The sequence below is a fragment of the Haliotis cracherodii genome, unplaced genomic scaffold (genome assembly GCF_022045235.1).
Source record: "Haliotis cracherodii isolate W230 unplaced genomic scaffold, xgHalCrac1.p SCAF_1, whole genome shotgun sequence".
Taxonomy (NCBI): Eukaryota; Metazoa; Mollusca; class Gastropoda; order Lepetellida; family Haliotidae; genus Haliotis; species Haliotis cracherodii.
Window position 1 is genome coordinate 60,550,407 of NW_027266264.1, and position 27,774 is coordinate 60,578,180.

Consider the following 27,774-nt stretch of genomic DNA (forward strand, 5'->3'; position numbering starts at 1 on the left):
CGATAACATAAAATAATCCTCAATTATTACAGGTTGATTAAAAACAAATGTGTCTTTCACGAGCTGAAATCCCCTTCCTTTTGTCATTCAAAGAGTCATTTATCATTAGGAAAAACCCTATTTTTCACACCAGGCCCGAAATAACAGCACGAATCACGACCAGTACCGGCTGGACCCCACACGCCCATTGTTCGTATCCATGACAAACCGGAAATCCTCCCTTATTTGGCAACACAGAGCCATTGATAAATTTCCCTGCGTTTCGTCAATAACATTATAGCGGTCTAGAATCGAGAATTTGTCAAAAATCAATAATTTATTCATCGCGTCACATCAACAACCTAAGTTCTTTGCTTACGCAGACGATACCAGCAGCCAATCAGCAGCCAGGCCCCTGTTGACGTCACGACTGTCGAAGACGAGAGAAGCATTTCGAATCGATATTCGGACCGATTTCATAATTAGTCACTAGTTCCCGACTGTTGCCGCGCACGGCCAAACGACGCCATCTTGGAAGTTAAGGAAAGAATATGGCGTGAATATTTCAACAGGCTGAAGCCATATTTGCTGTGTGACATCCCAATATTGCAGAGATTTTTGTGAATTTCAATCCCTATTTACACAATGCCAGTTCAGCAAGGAGAACACCCTCTTCAACATTGTAAGTCCTCCATGTCGTATCTCAGTTGTGTCGGAATGTCCGTTCCATGTTTTCATGTCTTACCACTGTCGAATGTTTTGATTGTCAGATTGTGTGTGGATTTGTATCTAGGAGGGATGGTCACACATATTTAATCTTTATTAATAATACACGTATATTTAATGTCCTCCACTTGAATTGGAAAAGATATATGTTCTTATATTACAATTAACACACGTAGGTATTGAGATTAACATTGGTTTGCGGGAAACAGATATGGTCGTTCATATTTCAACATAACTGTGGCGGTCGCATTGTATTTGGATGGGTGTTATTTATGTAAATCGTTATGAATACTCTTTTTTTCATGTAAGTGCCATTTTTGATGCATGATATTTTTTTTAATGGAAGGTTAACCGTCATTATGCACATTCGAATAAAACAGATTACCAACGTTCATCGATATCGAGATGTGGCCATAGTATAGCTATAGAAGTAGGTCATCATGTCTATAGAACAACAGCGGGAGTCTTTGTAAAATTGTCCCGTATCGAAATCGGCGGAATCTGTACCCCCGACATTGAAGCAGCAATACCCTGGGATGCTTGTCACACCCATCATCTACAGCACACTCCCACGCATCCGGTGATGTCCGCTTGCCGTCTTGTGTGATTTTGAAATACGCTCTGAAACACTTTGAAAATCACAATTACTGATTTCGTGATAAATAATGCCCATTTTGTTGAAAGAAGGCGTCCACTTGAAAATGAGATTGACCAAAAAGTAACAAACGTACTGGGCTGAAAACTGTCGTCTGTTGTGAGAAACTCATTGATATGGTGCATGTAATATCGCCTATAATACCTGTATGAAATAGATCACCATCAAATAACTATTTCTTCTTTGTTTTATGTTGAGCCCCGATCACACACGTGTCTATACTGTCTTTCGCCTGTCAGTTTACTTTCATTCGGTTGTTTCGCGGAAACCATCTTAGATAGTCTATATATACATAGTTTACAGTCCAACAACCAAATGTTCTTATTCATTTTCTAAATGTTTTTTTTGCAAAAAGGTTTAAATCGTTATCAAAACAATAATATGAATATTCGGGTGATCCATTCATTTACAAAAATCAGAAAAATTCAATTAATGCTCTCAGGTTCGGTTACTCAAATGTTAAGTATTGTTTTTAGAATAGAATATGATTGTTGTATAAATAATTGTTGTATAAAAATAATGTCACGTTATGCCGAAGTGTCACTCGTCAGATTTCATCTAACCACGTCAATAGCAGATAATAACAACTCAACTGCTGTCGTGTGTCGTAACAACATCCTCCATCCTGTCACGACCTAGCTCATGGCGGTTTGGGGGATATATTAACAAGACGCAGTACGCCCACGGTGAAAGGCCTTGGTCGAAACTCTCCATATGGTACCGTGAAGGTACTAAACCCCGTCGATATTGTCTTCCTCTTGATGTTCCACTAGCTTCATTATTATTGCCGCAGCTCCGTTTTATTGATTTAAAACGTTTAAAGATATCGTGTGTTGTTTGAAGGAATTTGTTGCGATGTTGAAATCAATATGTCGCCTTGCGTCGAAAATGGTCGGACTGGCTTTGAACGCGATAATGCTGAATTCAGCGAAAATGTCAAGAGATAGCAGGTTGCGTTGTTAATCTTGTGTGATAAGATACAGAACACTCTAATTCAATTGAAAGCAGCATTCTCAGACATTTAAATCATCGCGAAAGTAAATTGTATTATTCTATTATTTGCTACAGAAACGAAAAACGTGTTTTGAATTAAATAGACCTTAGTTCACATGCACAGACATTCATCATCATCATCATCATCATCATCATCATCATCATCATCGCCACGAACATGAACACCACAGCATCACTGCCACCACTCATCCATTACTTTACTCCATTACACTACTCCATTAAATCTCCACAACACCATGAACATCTCATCTCCATCAGCATCCCTGTTGTCACTTCACAATTCTCCAATCACCACCACCACCATAACTAACATCCCTCAAACCATCACCGCCCCATCGCAACCACTTCAGCACCACCACCATCACGATCCAATCATGACACCACCATCACTGCTACGACCACAACTAATTTGTATTTTTTGGTTTGGCACTTGCTCCGCTGTATTTAAGTTGGCAGGAAATCCATCAACATATTTATCATCCAATCGCACTTTTTGCAGTCTGTCTATCAGTGCTAGTAGTTCCTATGAATGTGAAGTTATATTTGCTGGAATGCTGTGCGGCAAAATTAGCCCCAAACCAGTCTTGTTTAAAGTTGCCCCAAAGCAGACTTGCCTATTGATTTCCTGGGCAGTGCAAATAATCCCGCAATCAGACCAAAAAGCGCGTCTTCAGAAACGAGGCCCCATTACATGAGAATCACGTTGTCTCTTGTTTAAGTCAACATAACGTCTTTGGATGTCCTCAGATGCTGGCATATTAGCCAAACTGGCGATGCAGTGTGCCAACTCGCTCCCTGAAACACATCATCTCTCCTTGCGACAAACATAGCATCATATTGCTCAGAAATGCCTTCAATCTTCTCAAGACTCATCGCCACTGGTTGCCCAGACCTTTAGTGAGAACGTTCAAGTGGATTCAAGTCATGTTATTTCAGTGTGCCCATCCAGACCTGGACGACTGGTTCAGACTAAACACAGCCCTACTGTCCGGGGACCTTTGTCGCCTCTATAACTCAACTGTATGAACCTATATCTCGCCTCTATACCTAATTGCATGAACCTGTGTCTCGCTTCTGCACAAATCTGTTATGCACAAATCCTCTATACCCAAATGTATGAACCAATGTCTCGCCTCAATACCCTTAGGTATGAACCAATGTGTCGCCTCAATACCCAACTGTATGAACTATGTCTCGCCTCTATACACAACTGTATGAACCAATGTCTCGCCTCTATACCCAACTGTATGAACCAATGTCTCGCCTCTAAACACAACTGTATGAACCAATGTCTCGCCTCTATTACCCAACTATATGAACCAATGTCTCGCCTCTAAACACAACTGTATGAACCAATGTCTCGCCTCTATACCCAACTGTATGAACCAATGTCTCGCCTCTATACCCAACTGTACGAACCAATGTCTCGCCTCTAAACACAACTGTATGAACCAATGTCTCGCCTCTAAACACAACTGTATGAACCAATGTCTCGCCTCTATTACCCAACTATATGAACCAATGTCTCGCCTCTAAACACAACTGTATGAACCAATGTCTCGCCACTATACCCAACTGTATGAACCAGTGTCTCGCCTCTAGACCCAACTGTATGAACCAATGTCTCGCCTCTAAACACAACTGTATTAACCAATGTCTCGCCTCTATACCCAACTGTATGAACCAATGTCTCGCCTCTATACCCAACTGTATGAACCAATGTCTTGCCTCTATACACAACAGTGCCTCGCCTCTACACTTAATTGTATGAACATATATGCAATCAAAATGGGAAATAATGCAATAATCAAAATCACGCAAATAAATCAATCAATTGTTATCTAACCGATTACAAACAACATTACATATTGACTTTTTACGTTTTAACAACAAAAAGTAGACGGGAAGACTAATTAAGTATTTCACCAGGCAACGCATGCACTTGATCTCTGTGAAGCCTTACGCCCGATGGGATAATAATTCTATTCGTGTCATTTCCATGGCAACCCTTTGTCAAGGAGTGTTATAATTGTATTGTGTGGGGCAACCTGTGCATGTGTGTCCCCTGGGAGGTTGTTATAGAGTGCCCACGGGGCAAACTGCCCAGCACGCGGCAGGGCGGTCACGTTACAACCGGACCAAGCTTCATTCAACTCCCTCTGCTGAAGATCGATTCACGAGAACTATTAAAGCAAGAAAACTTTTAAACAAAAATCACACCACCGGAAATCACATTCAGGACATGATATCCCATCTAGCCGTAATATGAGCTGTACCATGTGAATATGTGTCATTTGTTGGGAATTATTGTTAACGTCTGCACGCTCTGACACTGATCTGACTACCGTCACCAGCCACTGCTACGGATGCTGCCGCGTGTCTGTTGTTACTGTCGCTGTTACTACGATACTGCTTGGTAGGACAAGAGGCTAGGAGTGACACAGATTCAAAGACAAGGGTCCTATATCTGGATTCTGAAGCACCACCAGTACTATTTTAGTGGAAAATCGGCTTTGCGTTCAGATCGATGTCCCGTTACAATTAATCAGAGATCGATAAACAATTAACAAATAACAAGTTTCCTGAATTGCTGCAGGGGTTTTCGTTTGAAAACAAAACTATATTGATATGCACGATAGTGTTTAACCCTTCTGTTTCCTATTCTCCCGGGTTATGCAGCCATCTTGCGATAAGCAATGGTGTTGACCTGTAAAATGCGTTTGCTGAGCGACAAGGAAAACGTACCGATCGACCCCCATTGTCTCATACTGTTTGGTCCTTTCTAAATAGGAAAATGTCTTGGAGAACAATTCCATTAATGCAGGCTGCTAATTCCTCGCGTGGAAGCTTCTCGTCCGAGTTTGGCTATCACTGTTGTTCGCAGGGTAGGGGCATTCAATACGTCCACGCAATGATGCACTGACACTGGTTCAGTGTCACTAAAGGTCTTACTGAGGAACTCATTGTACAAAGGTATTGGCAGACTGCATGCCAAGTCCTATATTTTCAACAAGGAAACAGGTGTGGTTTTAATTAGCTGTCGTGGATTACGCGAAGCTATGTGTTGGGAGACACTGGGCGCGTCCTGGAGGGGGAGTGTTAGAGTGTCACGTCAGGACTACATGAAGCAATTGCTTACCTTACAATATGGTGACAACAGTATGTAAACAGCGGCAGCAGAAAATAGATTATCGTACATTTTGGGTACAACGGAAAATGCTTTAGATACAATATGGTGACAAAGACAACAGCTTATCTTACAATATGGTGACAAAGACAACAGCATATGTTACAATATGGTGAGACAGACAACAGCGTATGTTACAATATGGTGACAAAGAGAACATCATATGTTACAATATGGTGACAGACAACAGCTTTGTGTTACAGTATGGTGACAAAGACAACAGCATATGTTACATATGGTGACATTCCGTGTTCCTTATCACCCCCTATCATTATACATTCCATGCCTCTTATCACTCCCTATCATTATACATTCCATGCCCCTTATCACTCCCTATCATTATACATTCCGTGTCCCTTATCACTCCATATCATTATACATTTCATGTCCCTTATCACACCTATAATTATACATTCCGTGTCCCTTATCACTCCCTATAATTATATATTCCGTGTCCCTTATCACTCCCTATCATTATACATTCCGTGTCCCTTATCACTCCCTATCATTATACATTCTGTGTCCCTTATCACTCCCTATCATTATACATTCCATGCCTCTTATCACTCCCTATCATTATACATTCCGTGTCTCTGATCACTCCCTATCATTATACATCCCATGCCTCTTATCCCTCCCTGCCGTTATCTGTTTTTCGTCCCGTTACATGTCCATTGCATGAACAGATGCCAGTTTCTTTAGAGCCTTCACGCAAATGTCACAGTGAAGTCACGCAGATTGTCAGGTGGGGGACACGGGTGGCCCAGTCGTCTAGGGCGCCGCGATTCGCTGTGCAGAGTTGCGTCCCTTTAGCACGCCAGAAACCTATGATTGTGGGTTCGAATCCCGGTTCGCCCCGATTATGTTTCTAGGTTTGTCAGCACTATACCCGTGCTCGTGGGTTTCAGCGAACTGGTAAACGTCTGAGACCTGCATCACTTCGGGCTTTCTTCCCACATTAAGCGGACACACCGTGATATAACTGGAATACTGTTAAAAGCGGCGCTAAACCCAACTCACTCACTGATTGTCAGGTGACAGGTGGCGAAACAGCAGTTCTAATACACATGTCATCGACAAAATTACATTAATGAAACTCAGCGTCATCAGTAATGGAAACATCAGCAGATGATTAAGACTACAATTACCACACCACTGCATCAACTGTCGATTCAGGCGCACTCAAGATTACTCTAGATTGTTAAAACAGTGATCTGAATAATTAAAGTTTCCTCATTCGCATGCCGACTGTCCGGGATATCCAACAGACACGGCCAGTTAATTGCGTCGTACTTTCTCAGTTGTGCTGCTTGATCAATGTACGGGAGTCACTGCTCATGTTAATAATAAATGCACGCGCACCCAAATAGCTTTATTGTAACACTAGAAGCCGGCGGGAATATGGAACTAGATTATTCTGTTTGATAAAAGGAGCTTGGATGGCCTTGTCATCTGGGGCACCGACCGTATGATATTCGGGGATGTCTAAATATGTTGCAACAATGTAAAAATCTGTTCATTGTTAAATGCCAACAAGGGGGTACTGGTGGCCCAGTCGTCTAAGGCGCCGCGATTCGCTGCGCAGAGTTGCGTCCCTAGCGCACGCCAGAAACCTATGCTTGTGATTATGTTTCTAGGTTTGTCAGCACCATACCTGTGCTCGTGGGTTTCACCGAAGTAAACGTCTGAGACCTGCATCACTTCGGGCTTTTCTCCCACATTAAGCTGAGACGCCGCGATATAACTGGAATACTGTTAAATGCGGCGTTAAACCCAACTTACTCACTTAATAGATGCCAACAAATATGGTTTCTTGGTTGTGTAGACACACGCATCTTGGAGTTTTGTTCAGAGGAATCATATTAGTCATATTTTACGTTTCGAAATGACTATAGGTGTTGCGATGTGGCATTTAGAAGATCTGGCGTCTGATGCAGTGTTATGTTATTTTGGCATAACAGAAACACGACCAATCGACTACAAGGGTATCCTTTAAGTCTGCAGCAAGACTATAAATTTCGAAGAAGGGTACCTCAAATTCTCAGCTGTTACACGACTAATGTCACTCAACGTGGCATCATAATAATTGTTCCTGTCAAACGTGAAGTGTAGGTATGCAATCCGATTAAGCTTATCCTCTGCAGGTGATTCGATTTCGAGTTAACGTCGACAGCTCGACTCCCTCCATACACACGTACACGTTGCAATGTGGCATCCAGGCTGCCCCCCTCCATTCCCAACACACGCACGCGCACGCACACGCGCACACACACATTCCCTGTTCGGGAGAAAGCTATGGACATATTTTCGGCCATGGTGCCTATCTGCCAGCCAAAATACAGTATAAATTTTGAAAATTGGATTTGACAAAACATTTGACAAACGTTATCAAAACGACACTGAACAGACCTGTTGTGGGATGCTCATTTTTATTCTACATGTAGTATCGCTTTTGATACTCGTTCCAAACACATCGAATAAGTTTTTGTTAGTACACATTTGGGTGTATACTTTCTTTTGCTCGGCAGTGTATTTGCCTATTATCTGTCAGCCAGATACAACTATAGGTAAACCACCCCGAGAAGTCCTTTATCCAAAACTGGAACACCAGTGCAAACAAGGTGTCTGTAGCCTCCAACCTTGTTTTACCAGATCGTGGCAACACTGTAGTGGTATACCCCCCCCCCCCCCCCCCCCCCCCTACACACCTACACACACACACACACACACACACACACACACACACACACACACACACACACACACACACACACACACACACACACACACCCCCTTCATGTACACAATAGTCGTTCGATATAAACAAATAATTTAGAATATACCGATATACAATAATCCTTGCAAGGGCAAGGAAACAGTATTTTGATGCCCTACCGAACTAGCTTCCCGTCTGTGAGTCAGTGATAGGAATTCCCTGCTGTCTCTATGGGTTTGCCAAGCATGTAGTTAATAGCTTGGCGAACGTTGTACTCTCTGTGGAACACTGAACCGAGGAACTGGTCTGGACATGGACATGAATACAGAGAGGTCGTTATCTGGGTGCTGTGTATAAATGAAACGTTAACGCTATAGAACCAGTCTCGATTATCCACCGCAACAGATTCCACTGGTATTGAATGAAGACTTCACTGAAAATTAGTGATGACACCAGTTGTTTTCGAAATATACATAGTTTGGAGTAACAAAGAAATAAACTTTGAACATGGTCAATTGCCTGACCTTACCAATTAGTGTCATCCCCCCTTTTTGTTGTACTTTTATGTAAACGGACGTTTTTGAAATAATATGACGAGATAGGAAACGATAACTTTGTTTTTTTCTGGAAATGGGGGTTTTGCAAAACAAGAGGTTTAAGGTAAATAGTTCGGCTGGGTAGCCTAGTGGTCAAAGTACGTCGAAGACCTGTGTTCAATTCCTCACCTGGGTACAATGTGTGAAGCCAATTTCTGGTGTCCACTCCCGCGATATTGTTGGAATATTGCCCAAAGCGGCGTAAAACCATACTCACTCACTCTTATTAAGTAAAAACTTCGACTCGAACAGAACCAAACCGTTGTTTACAGAATAACCCATACTAATGAAACGATAGTCCCCAACCGAGATATGTCATCCCCTCGTACACACGACACACAACAGGTTTTTGAGTTTTTTTCTAACATTTACAAAGTGGGGAAAATTGATGTAAGTTCGTAGTATCTTTAGTTTAACGTTTGTGTACATATTGTATGTTATAACTGAACCATCACATATTTCTTCTGTCTAAGTTAACTACAAGACAACAAATGAACTCCCCATTAAGGCTGGCCTGGATTCTCTAACACCCTGTCTAAATATATATATTCACACATACACATGCAGGGAAGAACACTACTTTCACTCAGTCGCGTCCCTTTAAGCGAGAACGTGGAAAATCCAGTACACGTTCTCTCTTGACGCTTATCCTGACGCTCCACATAAAACTTAGTTTCCAATCAAGTTCGTTGCGTCCTGTTAAAATTACCAGGGAAAACTTTATCTGTGGTTGCCCTACATCAACAGCGGAATGCTTCCAGTAACAATTTACTGCGCAACAGAGAAAAAAAACACTACCCCGCCTTTAAAGTTTCTTTGAAAAGATGTTTCCATCGGAAGAACATGCTCTCAAAAGACATGTTCACTCTAACTTAAGAGGTCAATCAATTTTGAAATGGTGTTTATTCGTGCCTTGCCTGAAAACCAATCCCGCAACACCGTCATGATTGGCATTGATTTGAACAACCACAAGTGAAAATTAAGTTCTATAAGGCTCATTCCTAGGAATGCGTTCTATCTCATCACAACTCTGATTACGCCACAGAAAGTTGATAGCGTTTCTGAAAACGCGGTCCATCTAGGCCGTAGCTTCAAAGAGGTTCCAGAACTAGTTGCCAGGAAACGTAACAAATATAATTAGCTCTGCTTGACACAACAGGAAACGGTAAATTAAACAGTATATATACTCTTGGTCGACTTTGATGTGGGTTATCAGCTTATGGTCTCCTGGACTACAGTCGACAGGGCTATGGTCAGATAATTGTGCAATAACCAGGATCTGCTCAGATGTCGGTAAAAAGAAAGTATAACCCGCAGTTTTCCCTTTCATAATACAAACACATACAAAGCACCTAGCTCTTGATTTATATTGTTTAATAGGAGGTCTGATATTTCTAATAGGTCATCACTTTGACACGTATTACAGACTTCTCATGACACAAATTACATGTTGGATAGCCAATATGCTTTTCTTCATTCATATAAAGCCTTTCATATTTTTAAATTTGTCTTGGGTAAACTAGGAACTGGATGTGGATTAAATCACATTGAAACATTTAATTTAATAAATCATGAAAATAAGTAATATTTATTTCTTTTGTTGCAGTTTCTAATGGCGCTATTACCGGTTTTGTGATCGGAGCTGTAGGCTTCGTCATAACAGTGTCGGTGGTGGCCTACAAATGCTACAGACGCCGCGTCATGCGCAATGCCCAGAACAGGCTTTCTTCAGCTATCAAGAAGGGGCTCCAGGAAAGCAATTCGGGAAGCATGAAGAAGAGTGCACCTGTCAGAGGCAAGGTTATCATGAAGTCGAAAGCCACCAGTCCAATAACTCCTCCAGATCCAGAAAGAGATCCTTTTCAAAGAGGAACAACCTCTCCTGGCTTCTCGCCAACTGGTGGTGACCCAAGTTCAATCAAAACGGAAGTGTACGTGGAGAACGAAAAGGATGGAGCTACACCCGAAAAAGAAGACGTCATGCGCGAGCATCATTTGGAAGAAAAGACGACCAAACTAGGTTCTCTTCACTTCGCTGTCACCTACGATGCGCAGAAGACTGCACTGTTGGTCACAATGATCAAGGCGGTTGAACTGCCACCACGTGACCCGAGTTTGGGCGGATGTGACCCCTATGTAAAGCTGCAGCTACTTCCGGAAAAGAAGCACAAGTGCAAGACCAGGGTTCTGAGGAAGACCTTGAACCCTGTGTATGACGAGACCTTCACCTTCTATGGAATCAACCTTAACCAAATACCTGGGATTACCCTCCACTTTGTAGTTCTTAGTTTCGACCGCTTCTCCCGGGATGACATTATCGGGGAGGTGATATACCCGCTAGCTGGGGTGGACGTGAGCGAGAAGGAGGTGCCACTTAGCAAGGAGATCTCTCCACGACATCTCAAGGTAAGAATATTGATTCATTTAAACCAAATATTAAAAGCATTTATCTTCACAACGTCCGCCTTCGTCTAGACGTTAGGATCTGGACCGTGTATTGTGCGGGCATTTCTGTTTTATTTAGGATTTTGTGGAATGGAACAAGATTAACTTTGATAGACAGCCCACATTATTGTAATGAGAGGAGATTATGTTGCGATGGGGAAAAGCTTCTCGAGTAGTCGTGGGACGACGTAGACTTCTTCTTTAGTGGGTCCATGCGTTCGTTGTCGGGAGACCCGGAATCGATTCCAAACATTTGCCTATTGATGGAACCGATCTGTGTCGTCCTAATGGTGATGTCTTTTGCGAGAGGTAAAGTGGTGCCAAAGTTTTCACACCATTGGTTGCATGACTCGTCAGTGATTGTGGATTGTTGAACAGGCCTGAGTAGCTTGCATTGTGGTAACATTATAAGCCTTTCTATATACCTGATTAGGTGGTCTCCGACTCTACAAACACACTTTGTCTCATCACTGTATTTAAGCTATGATGTACAGACACTCAACTGTCAGGGGATATGTATACAATCCATGTTAAATTGTAGTAATGGCACGCATGCAGCACACACCACCGGGTAATGTCACGACTCATGTAATTAAATAGGAATCGTGGCTTCGCAAATTGCTTTTCACGCGGGCGATATTTCAACACCAACTTTCACTTTACATTTTACCAAGAAGTGTAGATTTTGTAACACAGTTCGATTTCCATGCCAACAGTTACGAAACGCGCGAATCAAGGAAACCCTACATGAGAACAACACCTTCTGGCTGAATCACACACATCTCATCACACCTGGTTCTCAAACCTAATTAGTCTAAGACTGTAATTTCCAGATATGGTTTGACCAAAGCCAGATTTGCTTGAATAATGTAATCATGTAGCATGACGTTAGAGAGGGCTTTGTGAATATCAATCCACCCCCTCTCATTCATTTTATAGCTTCCCTCATATGATATACAGACGACACAAGGACACATATTGATTCCGTTACGTCCTGGATTGCGGGTTGTGAAAAGGAACAGGATGTTTGAAGCTCTGATTTTCCGGACATTATTTAAGCAGCAAATGCACATTAACACATTTCCATTGGGGTTTCTCTCTGCGCATGCGTAACGTGTTTACTGTAGCACAACTGTAAACCGACCGTTGCCTATGTTCTAAAGTCGGCTTTTTTATGATGAAAGTGACTATTTCCTCTGAGATCCACTTAAACTATATCAAATTCATCAGATCGTATACGCAAAATCCTGGAACTAGTCCCATGATCGGAGGAACTGCATGGAGAAGTTTAATTCAATAATTGACAGCCACGTTCATACTCAAGCCAGCGAGTTCTCTCTAATTCCTACATTTAAGTTCTTCCGAAGGAGGCACTTAACGATATTACTTCCATCACAACTAATCTCCTTGACAGAGCCAATGGCCGCCATTTTAGAAGCATGACTGACAAAGGAGCACGCTTCCCGTGGCACCATGTGTGAAGTTAGGACGCAATCCTCTCTGCCACCAATACTTGGCTACGTGTGGTAGCTAAAAGAGCAGATAGATTAAGTGTTCACGTTTGAGGAGTTTTATTGCAATGAAAAGGAACTGGTCCGTATAAGCTTTTCAGAAAGGCCTATTAGACATTCAGTGAACAATGCACTATTTCTGTGAATAATGAAACATTTTTGGTTAAAGTGATTTTGATTGAATTGAATATATAGTAACTTGAAAGAAAATTTGATATAAAATGCTTAAATGGAATTGGGAAATTCAGTGTTATTTTAATTTCAGTTTTCGTTATTAGCTCTATTGAACATTAAATAGCTTTTGAGGTCGTGTATCAGGAATTTGCCAGGATGTTATCAAACGTTCAATTATGTCTGCACGTCACCTTGTTCAACCGCAGAAATCAATTCGTGACATTTAACATCATGAACATAGCAAGTGTTGTTGAACCACAAACAGTATTCAGAAGACGATCGGAAACGCATACAAACTAGTTAAGTGACCCAGACCTGTTTCACGACCTCATAGCAAAATAAATATTGCCGCAAATAGGCATAGAAATCTGAGTAAACACCTTCAGTGAACCAAGCATACCGTACATCGAATGTAATGAAATTTGCCATACCACCCCGAGCTCATCAAAGGCTGACAATGTAATACCAACTCACGGAGCCCTAGTCACATGACCTGGGCTTAGAGTAGGCATATATCTTCTTCCATCCGGAAAGTAGAAGATCGTTGATTCCATCAACTCACTTACCAAAACTTGTAGCTAGAGGCTAAATCTATCGACGGATCTGATAACGCCATTGATCTGTGACCTTTCCCGCAGCGCAACAGGGTGACAATGTAGAGACCTTCCAGCTAAACAAGTCGATAAAAACATCACGCCTCAGAGGTGATTGCCGTTGTAATGAATATTTCACCGGGGAATATTTATTGCATCTTATTTACGAGAGTTGTTTTACGGATAATGTCATAGTGTTCCGCATTCGAGTGGCTACCATCATAGATTTTTATCAAGAGCAGACAGACACAGCTGTCAATAGGTATAACTGCAGGTGGGGTTTACGTCACTGTGGCCAGTATTTCTGTTACATTAAGAAGTGATGCTTTATCGTGGGAGGAAATTACAATACGGCGCAGGTTGGAGACGTTTACCAATTGGGTTAAACCAAAGAGCACGGGTATTGTGCTTGAAGATAATTATTGTTGCGAATCTGCATGCGAACTCATTACAGCATATCATATGTTGGATGATTATGGATGAGAAAATTTCAATACAGCAACTTTTGCTGGTTGTTCATAAGTATGGTTAGCTGATCGTAATGTAGTCTCAGGAATACATTTCAATTGCAATGTCCCTGACATTATGTGTACAATGATAATCAGCAGAATAGGAGCAGAATATGTTGTGAATAATTCAACATCAAGATATAAGTTTAAAAAACTAATGGTAATTGCTTCAGTGAATACTAGAATTCCATAATATTGCAAAGGGCATTGAAAGGAAGAGAACAGTAATTATTTATCCGGTGTCTTGATGGCCATGTGTCAGTGGGGGAATGTGTCTTTCTGTGACAATACAACCATTCAGTCAAGGTTGTAGTTGATCCTGAGACGACACAATTTAACGTGAGCTTCTTGTAATGTCAGGAAACACATGCTATGATTTATACCAAACCATCCTGGACCGATTCGTTATTAGACCGTGGCGCCTGGTCGTGTCAGGGATCATGGCTCATGGTGTTATGTTTCCCTGTGGAGCGCGCTGACTCACACTGAAAACATTGCAGGAGAACAAACTCTTGGCATTGAAGGTCGTCCACGGCCAGGGTTAGCTATACAGAAAATTCAAGATGGAAAAATAATTCACACTGTCTATTGCCTTGATTACTTTTGATCATAAAGTGGTGTTCGCGTTCAAGAAAGTGACGAATTACGCAGTTGGAATCAATTGATATTACTGACGAATGGGCAGTCTTGTTTATGTTAACGTTACATATCTAAATACCTGACAGGGGATTATATCACATTGAAAGCATCCCAATTCGCGGTAATGAAAATATCTCTTCGGTATTAGCATTACGTCGTTTGATCATGTGTCTTATGAAATAATGACCAGATTTACAGCGACTTGTAAATGTGAATATTATATATATATATATATATATATATATATATATATATATATATATATATATATATATATATTATATATATATATATATATCAGCAGCATTGGATATTGATAAGGAGATTATGTTTTGTAAATGGAAGGTCATTTTGTAATTTCACTGAAGACATAGCATTACGTTTCGTTTGGCGCCGCGAGTATTTCAGTGAGCAACGTATACGGTAAATTACAATTCTATCATGGCATTTTAGAATACTGCATTATGATGGATCCGCCTGGCGACAGCATAACCACAAGATGACATTATATAAGAATCACTTCTTTCCCAATCCCACTCCTTTTGACAATTCCAAATACCGATCTTATGTGTTGTGGTTCCGACACTGCAAGTGTTGCAATATATTTCAGGCGGAAAACTTGAATAAATACTAAGATAATGTGTGGTAAAATTCAACAACATCAAAATGCTTACAATCGTACTGCCTACGTGTTTTTATTATCATTATCATTAAATTGATAAAACTATGGTTCGGGTACACATACACGTACAGATTACAACCGATATTTACTAATCTCTGAATTCCCCTTTTCAACCTTTTGAAAATATCAGGATCAACCGATGCCACGCCACTAATCATCTCCGCTATAGCCAAAGAGTCCGGGTTTGTTTTGTCATTGTGCCATGGTAAGATAGCGACAACCCAACTTTTATTACAAATTAGAAGTTTCGAACATCGATTCGATACCTGTAATATTATTCGAATTCGAAGCCTCACGCTATCGCGTCAGGTTTCGTATGACATTTACAGGTATTTCTCTACGTTAGAAACCTCTACGTTGAAAACACCATAGGTTTATCTCTTTAATATATTGTATTAAAGATCACGACCAAAACAGCAAGACTCTGGTTCGATTCCCCAATGTCTAAAATTGTGCCGGAAATCAACTGATTCACCCGATTGCAAATTCATCGTCGTCATCATCATCATATTTCAGATCAATTTTCTGCTTTGCTGAGACCAAAATGAATGTTGCTCTTCATCCCTGTGGCGAAGGTGGTTATCAGACCACCACATTGTCACCACACTCTCAGGGAAACACTGCACCTACTGCCCTACAAAGTACCAGCAACAGTAGTGATTGTGTCCTTTAGTTTATAATATTCCCACGTCTCTGATCTTTACTTAGAGTTCGTCACAGTCTGTTTGGAGCATGTACATGATCGGGTCATCTAGTGAAGACATCAACGGCCAGGTCATATGGATAATCTGTTCTGTGCTTTACGGCTGTCGCTCTTCAGAATAGGGTTCTTCGGTGCGTTGACCTGTCACGGCTCCCTGAAGTAAATACGGATTAGTGCCCAATGACATATTGATAAAATTATGGTGTATTGTTGATCTGTGCCTTCATACAGAGAATGTTAATTTATATAGACTATAGATTAAGTCGTTGAGAAGCAGAAGTTCTGCTACTCTTCTGGAAAGTAGTATGGGGTATTTAAACAATATTCACTTGAGTTTGTAAATTACCATGTATTCTGCCATGGCAGTAACCATTATCTGAAAAACCAATTAATGCAACTAAACGCATTCATTCAGTGGGAAATACATAGTGAAGACTTGAAACTTTTAGGGATAACTCCTTTGTTTGACTTGCCCTTGCATGTGTTTGGGACGGGTGCCACGCGTGGGGCATGGGATGCTCAACCTTTCGAGTACACCTGGTATCATCACACATTCTTATGATGGCTGATTCGGAATTGTGCAATGAAAATTATGGAATGATTTTTGTCGCTTATATTGTAACGACGGTTGAGGGCAACGTTTTGTCCCTTTCGTCAAATGTGTGAGTGTGCGAGCGCGCGCGTGTGTTTGTGTGCGCGTGTGTGAGTGTGTATGCTAATATGTTTACAACATGGTAGGTTTACTGTACAAAGATAACAACAGTATGTAGTCCATGAAAAATATCCCGTCTTCCATTTTCACAACTTCTAAATGCCTATCAAAGATTTGAAATACATGTAAATTTTGTACATGTTTTTAAAGAATTCCGTCCAATTGTCCCTGTAGGCAACTCTTTAAGGCTGTCCTATGGTGTTATTTGAAAGTTCCGTTCCATGTTGCTTTACTTTCGATTAGGCGCGATGTTCCCCAGAGCTGACAAGTAACAATCAATATACCCAAATCACATCTGCGGATCGGAAAGGGATTCTTGCGTACAACTATCAACTGATCGTCATTTTCGATAGAGCGAAATTAACTTCCTCTGTGTGCTGGTGTACATCAGTAAACTCGAAATAGAACATGTCGCTATATTTCCATCTATTCATATCGTGAAGTAATGGCAGTCATCCCTTCTGGGAACCCGTGAGTGTGATGAATGGTGTAGGTGGACCTAGATACTTAGGCTTAGGATTTGAATCATTGTGTATATTGTGTTGCAATGGTCTGTCAAAGGGAGGGTTGATGGACTGTTCAAATGAAGTAAATGTGGGCGTTTGTTGGCGACAGGGATCCACATAAAGAGTATTTTCTCTCAACGCTTTGTCGGCGTTTGCAACTTTTATGACCATTTTTTTGCACTAAATGTATCGCTTCTATCGCAGAGGGAAGTTTTGGCATTAGCGTACCGCATTTCAGTTGATTTGTGTGTTGTAGGAATATTCGAGAACGTATATACGACTTGGAAATGTTGAAATGAACATCCTCTGTATCTGAACCATACCAATATACGTGTCCACCACGTAAAGAATATTTTCTCTCAACTCTTTGTCGGCGTTTGACAACTTTTAAGACAATTTTTTTGCACTAAATGCATCGCTTCTATCGCAGAGGGACGTTTTGGCATTAGCGTACCGCATTTCAGTTGATTTGTGTGTTGTAGGAATATTCGAGAACGTATATACGACTTGGAAATGTTGAAATGAACATCCTCTGTATCTGAACCATACCAATATACGTGTCCACAATTGTCATGTTCGGGCCATGTACACCAATAACATCGGAAAGTCAAACCTTTATCCTTGTATTCTGGTAAACAAGAAATCAATTATTAAAATTTGGAAATGGGTGTTTTGTTTTCATGAAATATTCATTGACAAAAACCTGAGGCTGCCACAACAACCACAAGTCTAGCATTGGTTCCATTTCCTGCGCAAGATCGATATTCACACCCCTACTCCCTTGCGAGACATGCAGAATGTTATATGGAGATATGCAAATGTTGACTTTCAATTTATGTGGTAGAGGTGGGATGAAATCAATGACAACGTTATTCGTGGATGAAATAAAAGAGTAGCATCCTCATCGTATCATCTTCCACACTGCAGACATAGACCGACCTTGGCACCCGCGTGTTCCGCAATAAACCCTTCTGCCAATGCAAGATGAACCTTGCTCTATTTCTCATCTCTGCGGGCAGAAGGGATCCCTGACAGTGGTAGGGAGGCCGTGGGCGTTTGTGTCACCTGGAACATCTTCATCTGATAGCATATGTATCGGGCTAACAAATGGGTCTCAAAGTGGCTTATCGAGCGCGAAATCTTCTAAGAATTACTAAGAACTCTATCCTTAATTATTCGTACCAGTTTCCTTGTTCAACCTAATTGTTTTTAAATAAAAATATGCTGCAAATTTATGATGTAATAATCAATAATTAATAATGTAAAACTAATACTGACACATTCCGTCTGGAACCTCATCAAATTTTTAAATATTTACAGACTTTAAACATCAAGGAAACGAGCTCACTTTTCATGGTATATGGTGTATGTAAAGTCGCTATAGAGCTTTTACGCCACGGAAAAGGCAAACGGATGACTTGTTTAATGGACACCATGATGGAAATCAATACATAAGGATGTTTAGCGTCACGTTTGAATGTCTTTCTGTACAAGCCCCCGGCTACATGTGTATGTAGAGATTGTGAAGTAGCCATTATAACTGTCTGGTTGGTGTAGAACATTGGACAGCCAGTGTGTCGATTAAATCCATTGTACCGTCAGCGTCACGACATGAAACAACATTGATTTCTGATGCCCGACATGGAGGCGGTGCTGCAGGGTACAATACTCTACAATTGCCACAACTGGTAATAATAGGGTTTAGAAAAATGGAAACAATTGTTGGCATTTCTCATGCAATAGTGATGAGTATGTGGGTGTCTGTCGCCCAATACGGACACCACAAGATTGAAACTAGTTACTCCGGGCCTCGTTGCTTCGACAAAATAATTGCTTTCCGGATATGACTGTTAGTGAGGGAAGGAACTTAGTACAGCGCCGCTTTGATGTAGGAGGAAAGCCCGAAGTGATGCAGGCCACATTGGTGTGAACCACGAACACGGATATGCGGACAAAGGGAAACCTGGGATTAAAACCCAAGGTTGTAGGTTTCTGGCACGTCTCTCTCTCTCTCTCTCTCTCTCTCTCTCTCTCTCTCTCTCTCTCTCTCTCTCTCTCTCTCTCTCAGAGAATTGCGGCGCCTTATACGACTGGGTCGTCTATGATAATTAATAATAAGGAAACAACAACAACCTTGCTAACCTAGAATTGATAACTGTTAGGATCAGATGTATACATCTGCTTATATACACAATACGTAACTGTGATTCGACAATCTGGATATTTGGTGTTTCCGTATATCGTACTTATCATTGATACTTATCAATTTTCCATGGCTCTGGGTTTCGTGCATTCTGAGAATAAAACTAAACTTTAAGTGTGACTAACCTTTTAAAACGTGCACCATCCTAATCGAGACAAACATTTACCTCCTGATGTAGCTTCAGGGCAGGATATGTTGTGAGACAACTACGATGGCGCTCCATTGAGACTGGGATTATGTGCACTTTCATTAAAGGATGGCAACAACCGCCTTTGGATACCCTATCACTACCTTTCGTCTATGCATCGCACATAAAGTTATACAATCTTTATACATAGCTATTTGACTCGGACAGACCAGCCACATGACTCTGAGGTGTCCTGTAAAGGTTCACTGGCTCCAGAGGAGGTCTCCAATGCGACGCATTACTTCTAAAAGAGTGAGTGAGTGAGTGAGTTGGGTTTAACGCCGCTTTTAACAGTATTCCAGTTATATCGCGGCGTGTCAGCTTAATGTGGGAGGAAAGCCCGAAGTGATGCAGGTCTCAGACGTTTACCAATTCGGTGAAACCCTCGAGCACGGGTATGGTGCTGACAAACCTAGAAACATAATCGGGGCGAACCGGGATTCGAACCCACAATCATAGGTTTCTGGCGTGCCCAAGGGACGCAACTCTGCACAGCGAATCGCGGCGCCTTAGACAACTGGGCCACCCGTGCCCCCACTTCTTAAAGAAACAACATAGTAAGAGGTAATGTCTGAATAAGATAGAATATTCTTGTTTATTGGGTCTCTCCCCCGAAATCCGCAAAGGATTTACCTCCAAGCTGGTTTATACTTAGTAATCATTCATTACATCGGGGCACGCTATGAATATTCATATTTCTCAAATGATACAATGTTATTGGGTTACATAAGCGGACTTACATATTATACAAACATATTCAGGACTGAATGTTCAACGCATCGTTTTTCAGACTGAAACAAATATGTGGCATGTTTAAAAAACTGCAAGAGTTTGACCATTTAAATGAAATACATACCCCCGACACAGTTATCGTATTAGGATCTATCGTTGTCTGGGAGAGGCCTGACATTTCGCATGAAATAAGACCCGGTGGGAAACTATGAGAGCCCCAAAGGAACACAATTGCATTAAGACTTGAATTATGCTCTGTACACTCACTCTTGTGCCATCTCGTCATTTACTCTGCAACAAATCTAAACCGTTCCCCAAGGGAGGATCACTACACACACAGAGACGCGGTCTTGTTTAAACCCTATGGGATATTGGGAGTATTCCAGGGCAATTCGATTATTTCTCCTGTCATAACAGGGAGAGATACATGTGATATTTGTGCTCTGGGGTTAGCTGCTGATGCTATGATCAGATATTTTTTGTAAATGACACGGCCGTGATGCCATGTTGCATTGGCGTGTCCACACATGGAAAATAGAAATTATTTTCTCTGAATGTCCTCCAAGTGGAGGAAATGAAAATACTGTCTTTATAATGCAAATGTTATCACTTTTAGCTTTTTAGCTGAAACCAGGCAGTGGCTTAATTAGTTGTTTAAAAATTAAAGTGACCGTATGTATTTGCGGCTGATACACAATTCCGTGATTGTATTATCGATGAACGTAACATATTTAGTGTTCAAGTCTGGAGTATATCATACTGCCGACAGAATATACGATCAAGCGGAATATCTGTGTTGCTGAAGGGGGCAACTGAAAATCAATAAAGCACTTTGAAAACAGTGCTATTTTGACAGTGCATCTTGGATTTTGACCCTAAATATAGCCAAAAGCTGCGCAATGTTACCTCTACTGAATAGCGTGATATTGTGGGATCTGGGGGAGATTTAGGGTTGGTTGATGCAATATTACATTTTCTTGGAACAGTAATTCAACAGAACGAGTTGAAGGTCGAAATAATTTTTGTCATTTGTGTACAATATCCTCAAAATGTCACGCTGGTATGATTGGTAGAATAAGCTCGGGTTATATGGCCGTCCGATCAGACTACAACCCCATAAAGGGCAAGTAAAGTGAAAGAAGTGATACTTTGCGACCTCAAGGATGAGGAATCCCTGCCATACAGGACAATTTCGTTTGGGGGACGATTTCGCTTGTCGTTTTTATCGCTGTTTTACGCTGTTCACTTTTTTCAAATTTAAATTTGGTCAAGCATTTATGATAAGGTTTGTCCAAAAGTATTATATAGTCTGCAATGTTGCAATGTTGACTTTACTTGCCCTTTAAACACCACATTTGTTGAGTAGTTTAAGTTTCATTAAGTTTGTATCAATTCAGCAGATAATAATGATTATCACACTTACACAGAGACAATGCCTCAGCTTCTCACATGGTGCTAATCACATTGTCCTGAACTAGAGAGAACATGAGCAGCAGACCGTGCAGCAGAGTGTCCCTTTAACAATCAGTGTAAACATACTTCGCATTGAATGACATAAGAATATATTAAAAATATGAATGTAGATAACCGGAAATGCCATCCTGCCTTTATTGTGTTGTAAGTATATATCTACAGTACAGTATTTGTTAGTTGCTTCACGTCAGGATGCCGTCTGCACAACAAGGTAGCAGCAGAGCATCTTTGAGTTGCCCGGATGTCTACCGCCTCCTACCAATGTGAAGTAACACTCCACAAGAGCGTGGCTCCTTCCTGAGAATGTTATCGTTGCTTTGAGAACACGAATGGAAGATTTATGTGTGGGGAGAATTGGGGCCAGGTTACCGCAGACATATTGATTGAGCCTGAATTATTTAATTTGTTCCGCAAACTACCCATTCCGTCACGAGCGTCCTTACGAGAGCCTTTAGGTCAACCAAACTCGATGAGAGAAAGACGTTCTGGGATAAGTGGTCTGATAGTCATTTCTCGATAACTAAGGAGACTCTGGCCATGTGTCTTATCTCCAAGAATCCCCACTGCTGGGTCTGTGAGGATGGGTTTGGGACGGGCGTTTAGGAAAGGGGAACATGATTTTCTTGAAACATACCACTTTCATCGACGTGGAGAGGAATAATTATCTGTAAAGGTTCTGTAGGTAGAAATACAGAGACTATATTGTTGCGGCCATATCTTTGCCAATTGCGTGAGTAGCGAGTTCTACCGGCAGAACAGAACATATTTACCCATTTCGTAAACACCTGGTGTCATCACTGATTTACAGTCATCCATTCACATTATTTTCATTATGGAGTCTGTTTCAACGTATACTCGAGGCTGTCTGTTCCCAGGTGTTGGCGCCATAAATTTTACTATTTGAAATAACATTTTGATATCCATGTGGGTATTCTTTCCTATTTCTTTCAACAACATAATGTGTCGAGAAAGAGTACGAAACGTAGACATATTTATGACGGGATGCCTATCTGTTTCAGTTCCGGAGCCAAGGCCGCGGTGAACTGCTCGTGTCTCTCTGCTACCAGCCAGCCGCCAACAGACTCGGAGTGGTCGTCCTTAAAGCCAGGAACCTCCCCAAGATGGACATCACTGGACTCTCAGGTAACTAAAATCGACAACACCCTTTCCATTATGATAAGAAATCCCTGCTGAGAACAGACTCCATTACACGATTCCGACTACATCAGAAGCACGTGTTTGTGAATCACTATCAAATAATGATGGACCAGGTGTTCCGAAAAGGCGAGAGTATCCGGTCCTACCGGCGTAACCCACCACAAACACACGTAAAGGCACGCCAATGAGTCCCCTGAATACGAATATATTATGATTCTAAGGTCATGCTTTTCTATGATGACACAAACTGTCTATGTTGTATTGTGATAGTCGACCCGTGAAGATCCGGGTTTAGAATTGGTCTTCAGTAAACCATGCTTGTCGTAAGAGGCGACTAACAGCAGCAGGCGATCAGGCTCGCTGACAAATGCGTAGATAGATGCTCATGGTGTCAGTCATTGGTTTGTCTGGTGCAGACTCGAACATTTAACGCCCCTTTAATGTCAACATGTAGCACATACAGCGAATGTCATGAAACACTGGATACATATATTTCCAGATCCATACGTGAAGATCTACCTTCTCTACAACGGACAACGGATAGCCAAGAAGAAAACCCACGTGAAGAAGCGTACACTGAACCCAGTCTTCAACGAATCCTTCCTATTCGATGTGCCCTACAACGAGGGTCTGCAAAACATCAGCCTGGAGCTGCTGGTACTGGATTGGGATCGCATGACGAAAAACGAAGTCATTGGTCGCCTCGAAATTGGAGCCAAACTCGTAGGACAAGAGGCCAATCATTGGAACGAGGTCATGAATTGCCCACGGAAACAGATTGCCGAGTGGCATAAACTGAAGGAATAGAGACTGGGCCAATGTGAAAGACGGGATGAAAGACTGAGATTTTATTTGTGAAAGGAAGCGAGTGTGGTTCATTTATTATACGGATTGGACAAAACCACCTTCAGACAGTGCTAAATTTTTAATCGTCTTGACAGATTCTCTGACATGCTTTTTGCTGATCAGCAACATACGTTTGATCCAAATTAATATTACATTTGTAATGTCGATTTCATATGAAAACATTCTCAAAGGTATTATTTAATTACAAATCTTTGAACTTTTCTCGGAACAATATCTCCTGTTCAGGTGTGGATGGACAGTTTAGAAACGTGCATCGGATCCATGGCGGACCCGCTTGGGTGGAATGTCTTGTGAAAATACAAAAGCAATTAGTACTTTCAACTCATAACTTAACTCGTTCAACATCAATTGTATTGATGAAAAATCATGTTTAATTTCACAGTTGTTTACAAACCGTGCTTATAAAATCAGTTTGTGGTCTTGTAGTACCAAGTTATATTTCAGAATTGTGCAAACAAATTGTATAATATTTTCATCTATCGATTCATGCGAATTCAAATCTGTCAATTATATTTAATTATGTTGTTTGTTTTGTTTGCTTTTTGTTTAACGCCGTTCTCAGCAATATTCCAGCTATATGACGGCGGTCTGTAAGTTATCGAGTCTGGACCAGCTTGTATTTAATTAAGCACAACCCCAACAGTAGTAATACGTATTAAGGATATATAGTAGCCTTTGTATAGTTGTCCTTAACGGAACGTCTTTAAACGTACGACTGCCAACAAAATCAAGCATCTTAATCAAATTAAACATGATTTCTCGAAGTGACTCGTCACTTTTGTCGCATTTTGGAAATTTAAACCAAGACATTTCTGATAATGTAAATATTTGTTATGATTATGCCTGTACAATGCTTTAAACGAATAGGAATGCTGTTGAAATGTGGCTGTATCAAACAGCCCTTAGTCTAACGTGAGTGGAAATACAGAGTCGCGCCCCTGTTGCGGTGATCAATCACATTATTCTCACTGGAGGTGGGGAAATATGTTGTTCTTATGATTAACCACATTCGTCACCAGTCGGCCCTTTCCGTCTCTTGCAAGAAGACTCGCCCCCCTGTCAATCAGTGTCATTGTCAAGACAAACCAATCGGAAACGGCGTATGACTATGATTACTCCGGTCAAATAACCCCGCCTAAAATATTTTGCTTAAAGGTATATGTGCATCTAAATGTATACCAAAAGGACAGAAAAAATGATTTACCACACTAAATAACAAGCGGTTGTTAATGGCATCCGTGTTATATTTATATCCATGTAAAATTACAAAGTTGGATGTGGCACTACAAACTGAGTTTGTGTTTCCCTATGCCCTTTTGCCCGGAGACGGAACCAAGTGACTAAAATGGCCCCGAGAGAGGCACGAGTCTCCTCAGCTTGTCCCGGAACTGCACGAATGATCACGAATGAAGCAAGTGTTGAGCAGGACATTAATGTGACAAAAACATTATTAAGCAGCCGCTATAACTACATATGTACTACAAATGACCAACGCTGTTCCTGCTAGTTGGTCACAGTGGTTCTGAATGTCAGCTCAGTGTGACAGCAGCAATCGTATCCATCATCCAAGCTCAAGGAACATGATATATCTGTTACAGCATTGTATTCCAAAAAGTGACCATAACAGTGCGGTGTCATGGTTCTTGTAAGTTGGCTCTATTACAGCTGTGTTGCTCGTCTGTTAACGTATCCATGTTCATACCGCTTACATATCGTTGTTATAGCTCAATTTGACAACTGGCAGATGTCACTTGTGTATAGGCTATATATATTCGCTGTAGATAAACAAACATGTTGTGATATTGTACGTACTTAAGGGCATATATGATCCTACAAAGTTCAATCAAACCCACTACAAGATAAGAATTTCTCATAACCCTTTCCCTTCTCCTCCCTCTCCTCTTCCTCCACCACATCAGCTCCTTCTTGTTCCCTTTCCCCTCCCAACCTCTTCCCCCACCTGCTGTCCCATCTAAAGAAACCCTCACAAAGTCCCATATGTCCCCTATTTATAACGAGGTGAAATTTCAAATTACCCACGTAACAAGGGGAGATCACTCTGTAGGATTATGTCCAGCTGAGATTTGAAGATACCACCATTCCGATGTTCTATGAATATAACCACCGGTATTTGTTGTGAATATGTGATATTCTGTTGTTTTTACCTGAGACGGAAGTACATGTCATTGCTGTTTTATAACCGTCACTTCAACGGCACCGGTTTCCGTATATAGACTAACATGTACACTGCGCATGCGCAATGATATGCCTTTCCAACTCATGGGTTAAATATCAGGTAATTTAGCGAGACAGTTGAATATTTCAGTCTATTAAAGTAAAATGATTAAAATTAAACGATTTTCCAAAAAAACAAAACCCCAAAAACAAACCAACACTTATTATGGTTCTTGACCGGAAGCACAAACCAATGTCATGCTCAATTAGCATTGAAAATGTTTGTCACTTTTTGTATGAGCTACGATCCTCGATGATTATTTTGTAAAATTGTCACGGATCTACGAATTCCCACCGTTTGTATATACAAATTACATGTTGACGTGTTCTGTTCCCATAGTGATCGGTCCTAGTTACGGTCAATGTTCTACGATTATTATTTTCTGTTTATCCAAGTCTCCCACAACTTCCTTATATACCTGCTCTCTATCGCCCTTAACGATTGTTCGTGAAACCATTCACTTGTTGAACTCAAACAGTATAATTACCAATAGTAAATACGTTTTGCATATGCTGTTGTGCATTGTTACCAAATGTGACGTACACTAGAGAATAGCCTTTTCAAAGGCTGACACTGTTACAGCGTATCAAAAATGCACATGTACTGTAACGCCATTGTCCTTATAGACTGAACACTATATAAATATATTTTATCATAGAAATAATTGTACAAGGATCAGACCTCTTAGTTACTGTACATGTATATGTAATTAATTTACCCACTCCCAGATTATATTTTGTTACCTTTTGTGTATCTGTCATTACCACGTAGAAGAAAAACATATGTAAAATCATGTCAAAAATATAAATAAAATCTTTGTATATATTATATATTTACGTATATTTTCAATCGTTGGGATATGCCAAATAAATTGAATGTGAATATTAAAAATAGGCTCCATTCGGAAATGTAATACTCTGATAACACAAAGAGTACATACTCTAAATTTCTCGTGGATATACATTAATAATTAACTGTTTATTTGGCATATCTCCATTAGTTATAGTGACGTCTATATGGCTTATCTATCGTGCAGATATGTTGGAACACTTAGCATATTAAAGGGTCATTAACGAGACAACAACACGTTGGAAGGTATGTTTTGCCACGGAGGAAAAATGGAAAAATGATGTTAATTTTGCGATCGAGATCACATTTGTCAATGCGTTATATGCTTTGCCTATATGATCAGGGCTCTTGGGAAGATCAAAGCATGTTAGCTTCATTTGTGTAGAAGGAAATGGTGTTTCTTAATATACTCTTTCATTTCCACAGAGCAATGCAATACAAACACAAACAGACTAGCTACCTGCACTGTAGGGGGAGATTACTGTGGCCGTGCCGTGCCATGTTTGCTATCTAACACTCATTTAGAGTTATACAGCTGCGTCATACTATTGGGTTCATGTACGAATACTGTTGTCATGGTGGTAACATCCAAACTTTGCAATCTTCATAATTTACAATACTTCTTCTTAGTGTTAGCCGCAGCATGTATTGTGGAGTTGGATACTAACATCCCGATTTAGAACATCTATAAAAGAAATTGATCAAACTGGTACACAACTCGA

General features: G+C 40.8%; 1 protein-coding gene across 1 annotated transcript; it reads left to right on the plus strand.

Moving 5' to 3' along the window:
* Nucleotides 1–445: 445 nt before the first annotated feature.
* LOC139462383 (synaptotagmin-4-like) lies at nucleotides 446–27,318 on the plus strand. The gene is made up of 4 exons (XM_071244467.1): nucleotides 446–661; nucleotides 10,480–11,279; nucleotides 22,962–23,085; nucleotides 23,600–27,318. Exons 1-4 carry the CDS (start codon nucleotides 625–627, stop codon nucleotides 23,905–23,907), a joined length of 1,269 nt encoding a protein of 422 aa, XP_071100568.1. The 5' UTR covers nucleotides 446–624; the 3' UTR covers nucleotides 23,908–27,318.
* The last annotated feature ends 456 nt before the right edge of the window (nucleotides 27,319–27,774 follow it).

Bases quoted from the DNA above. Each gene is read 5' to 3' on its own strand.
- LOC139462383 (XM_071244467.1), top strand. From the start codon at position 625: ATGCCAGTTCAGCAAGGAGAACACCCTCTTCAACATT. The intron at 662-10,479 runs GTAAGTCCTCCA...CTTTTGTTGCAG, and splicing joins AGAACACCCTCTTCAACATT to TTTCTAATGGCGCTATTACC. The intron at 11,280-22,961 runs GTAAGAATATTG...TATCTGTTTCAG, and splicing joins TCTCTCCACGACATCTCAAG to TTCCGGAGCCAAGGCCGCGG.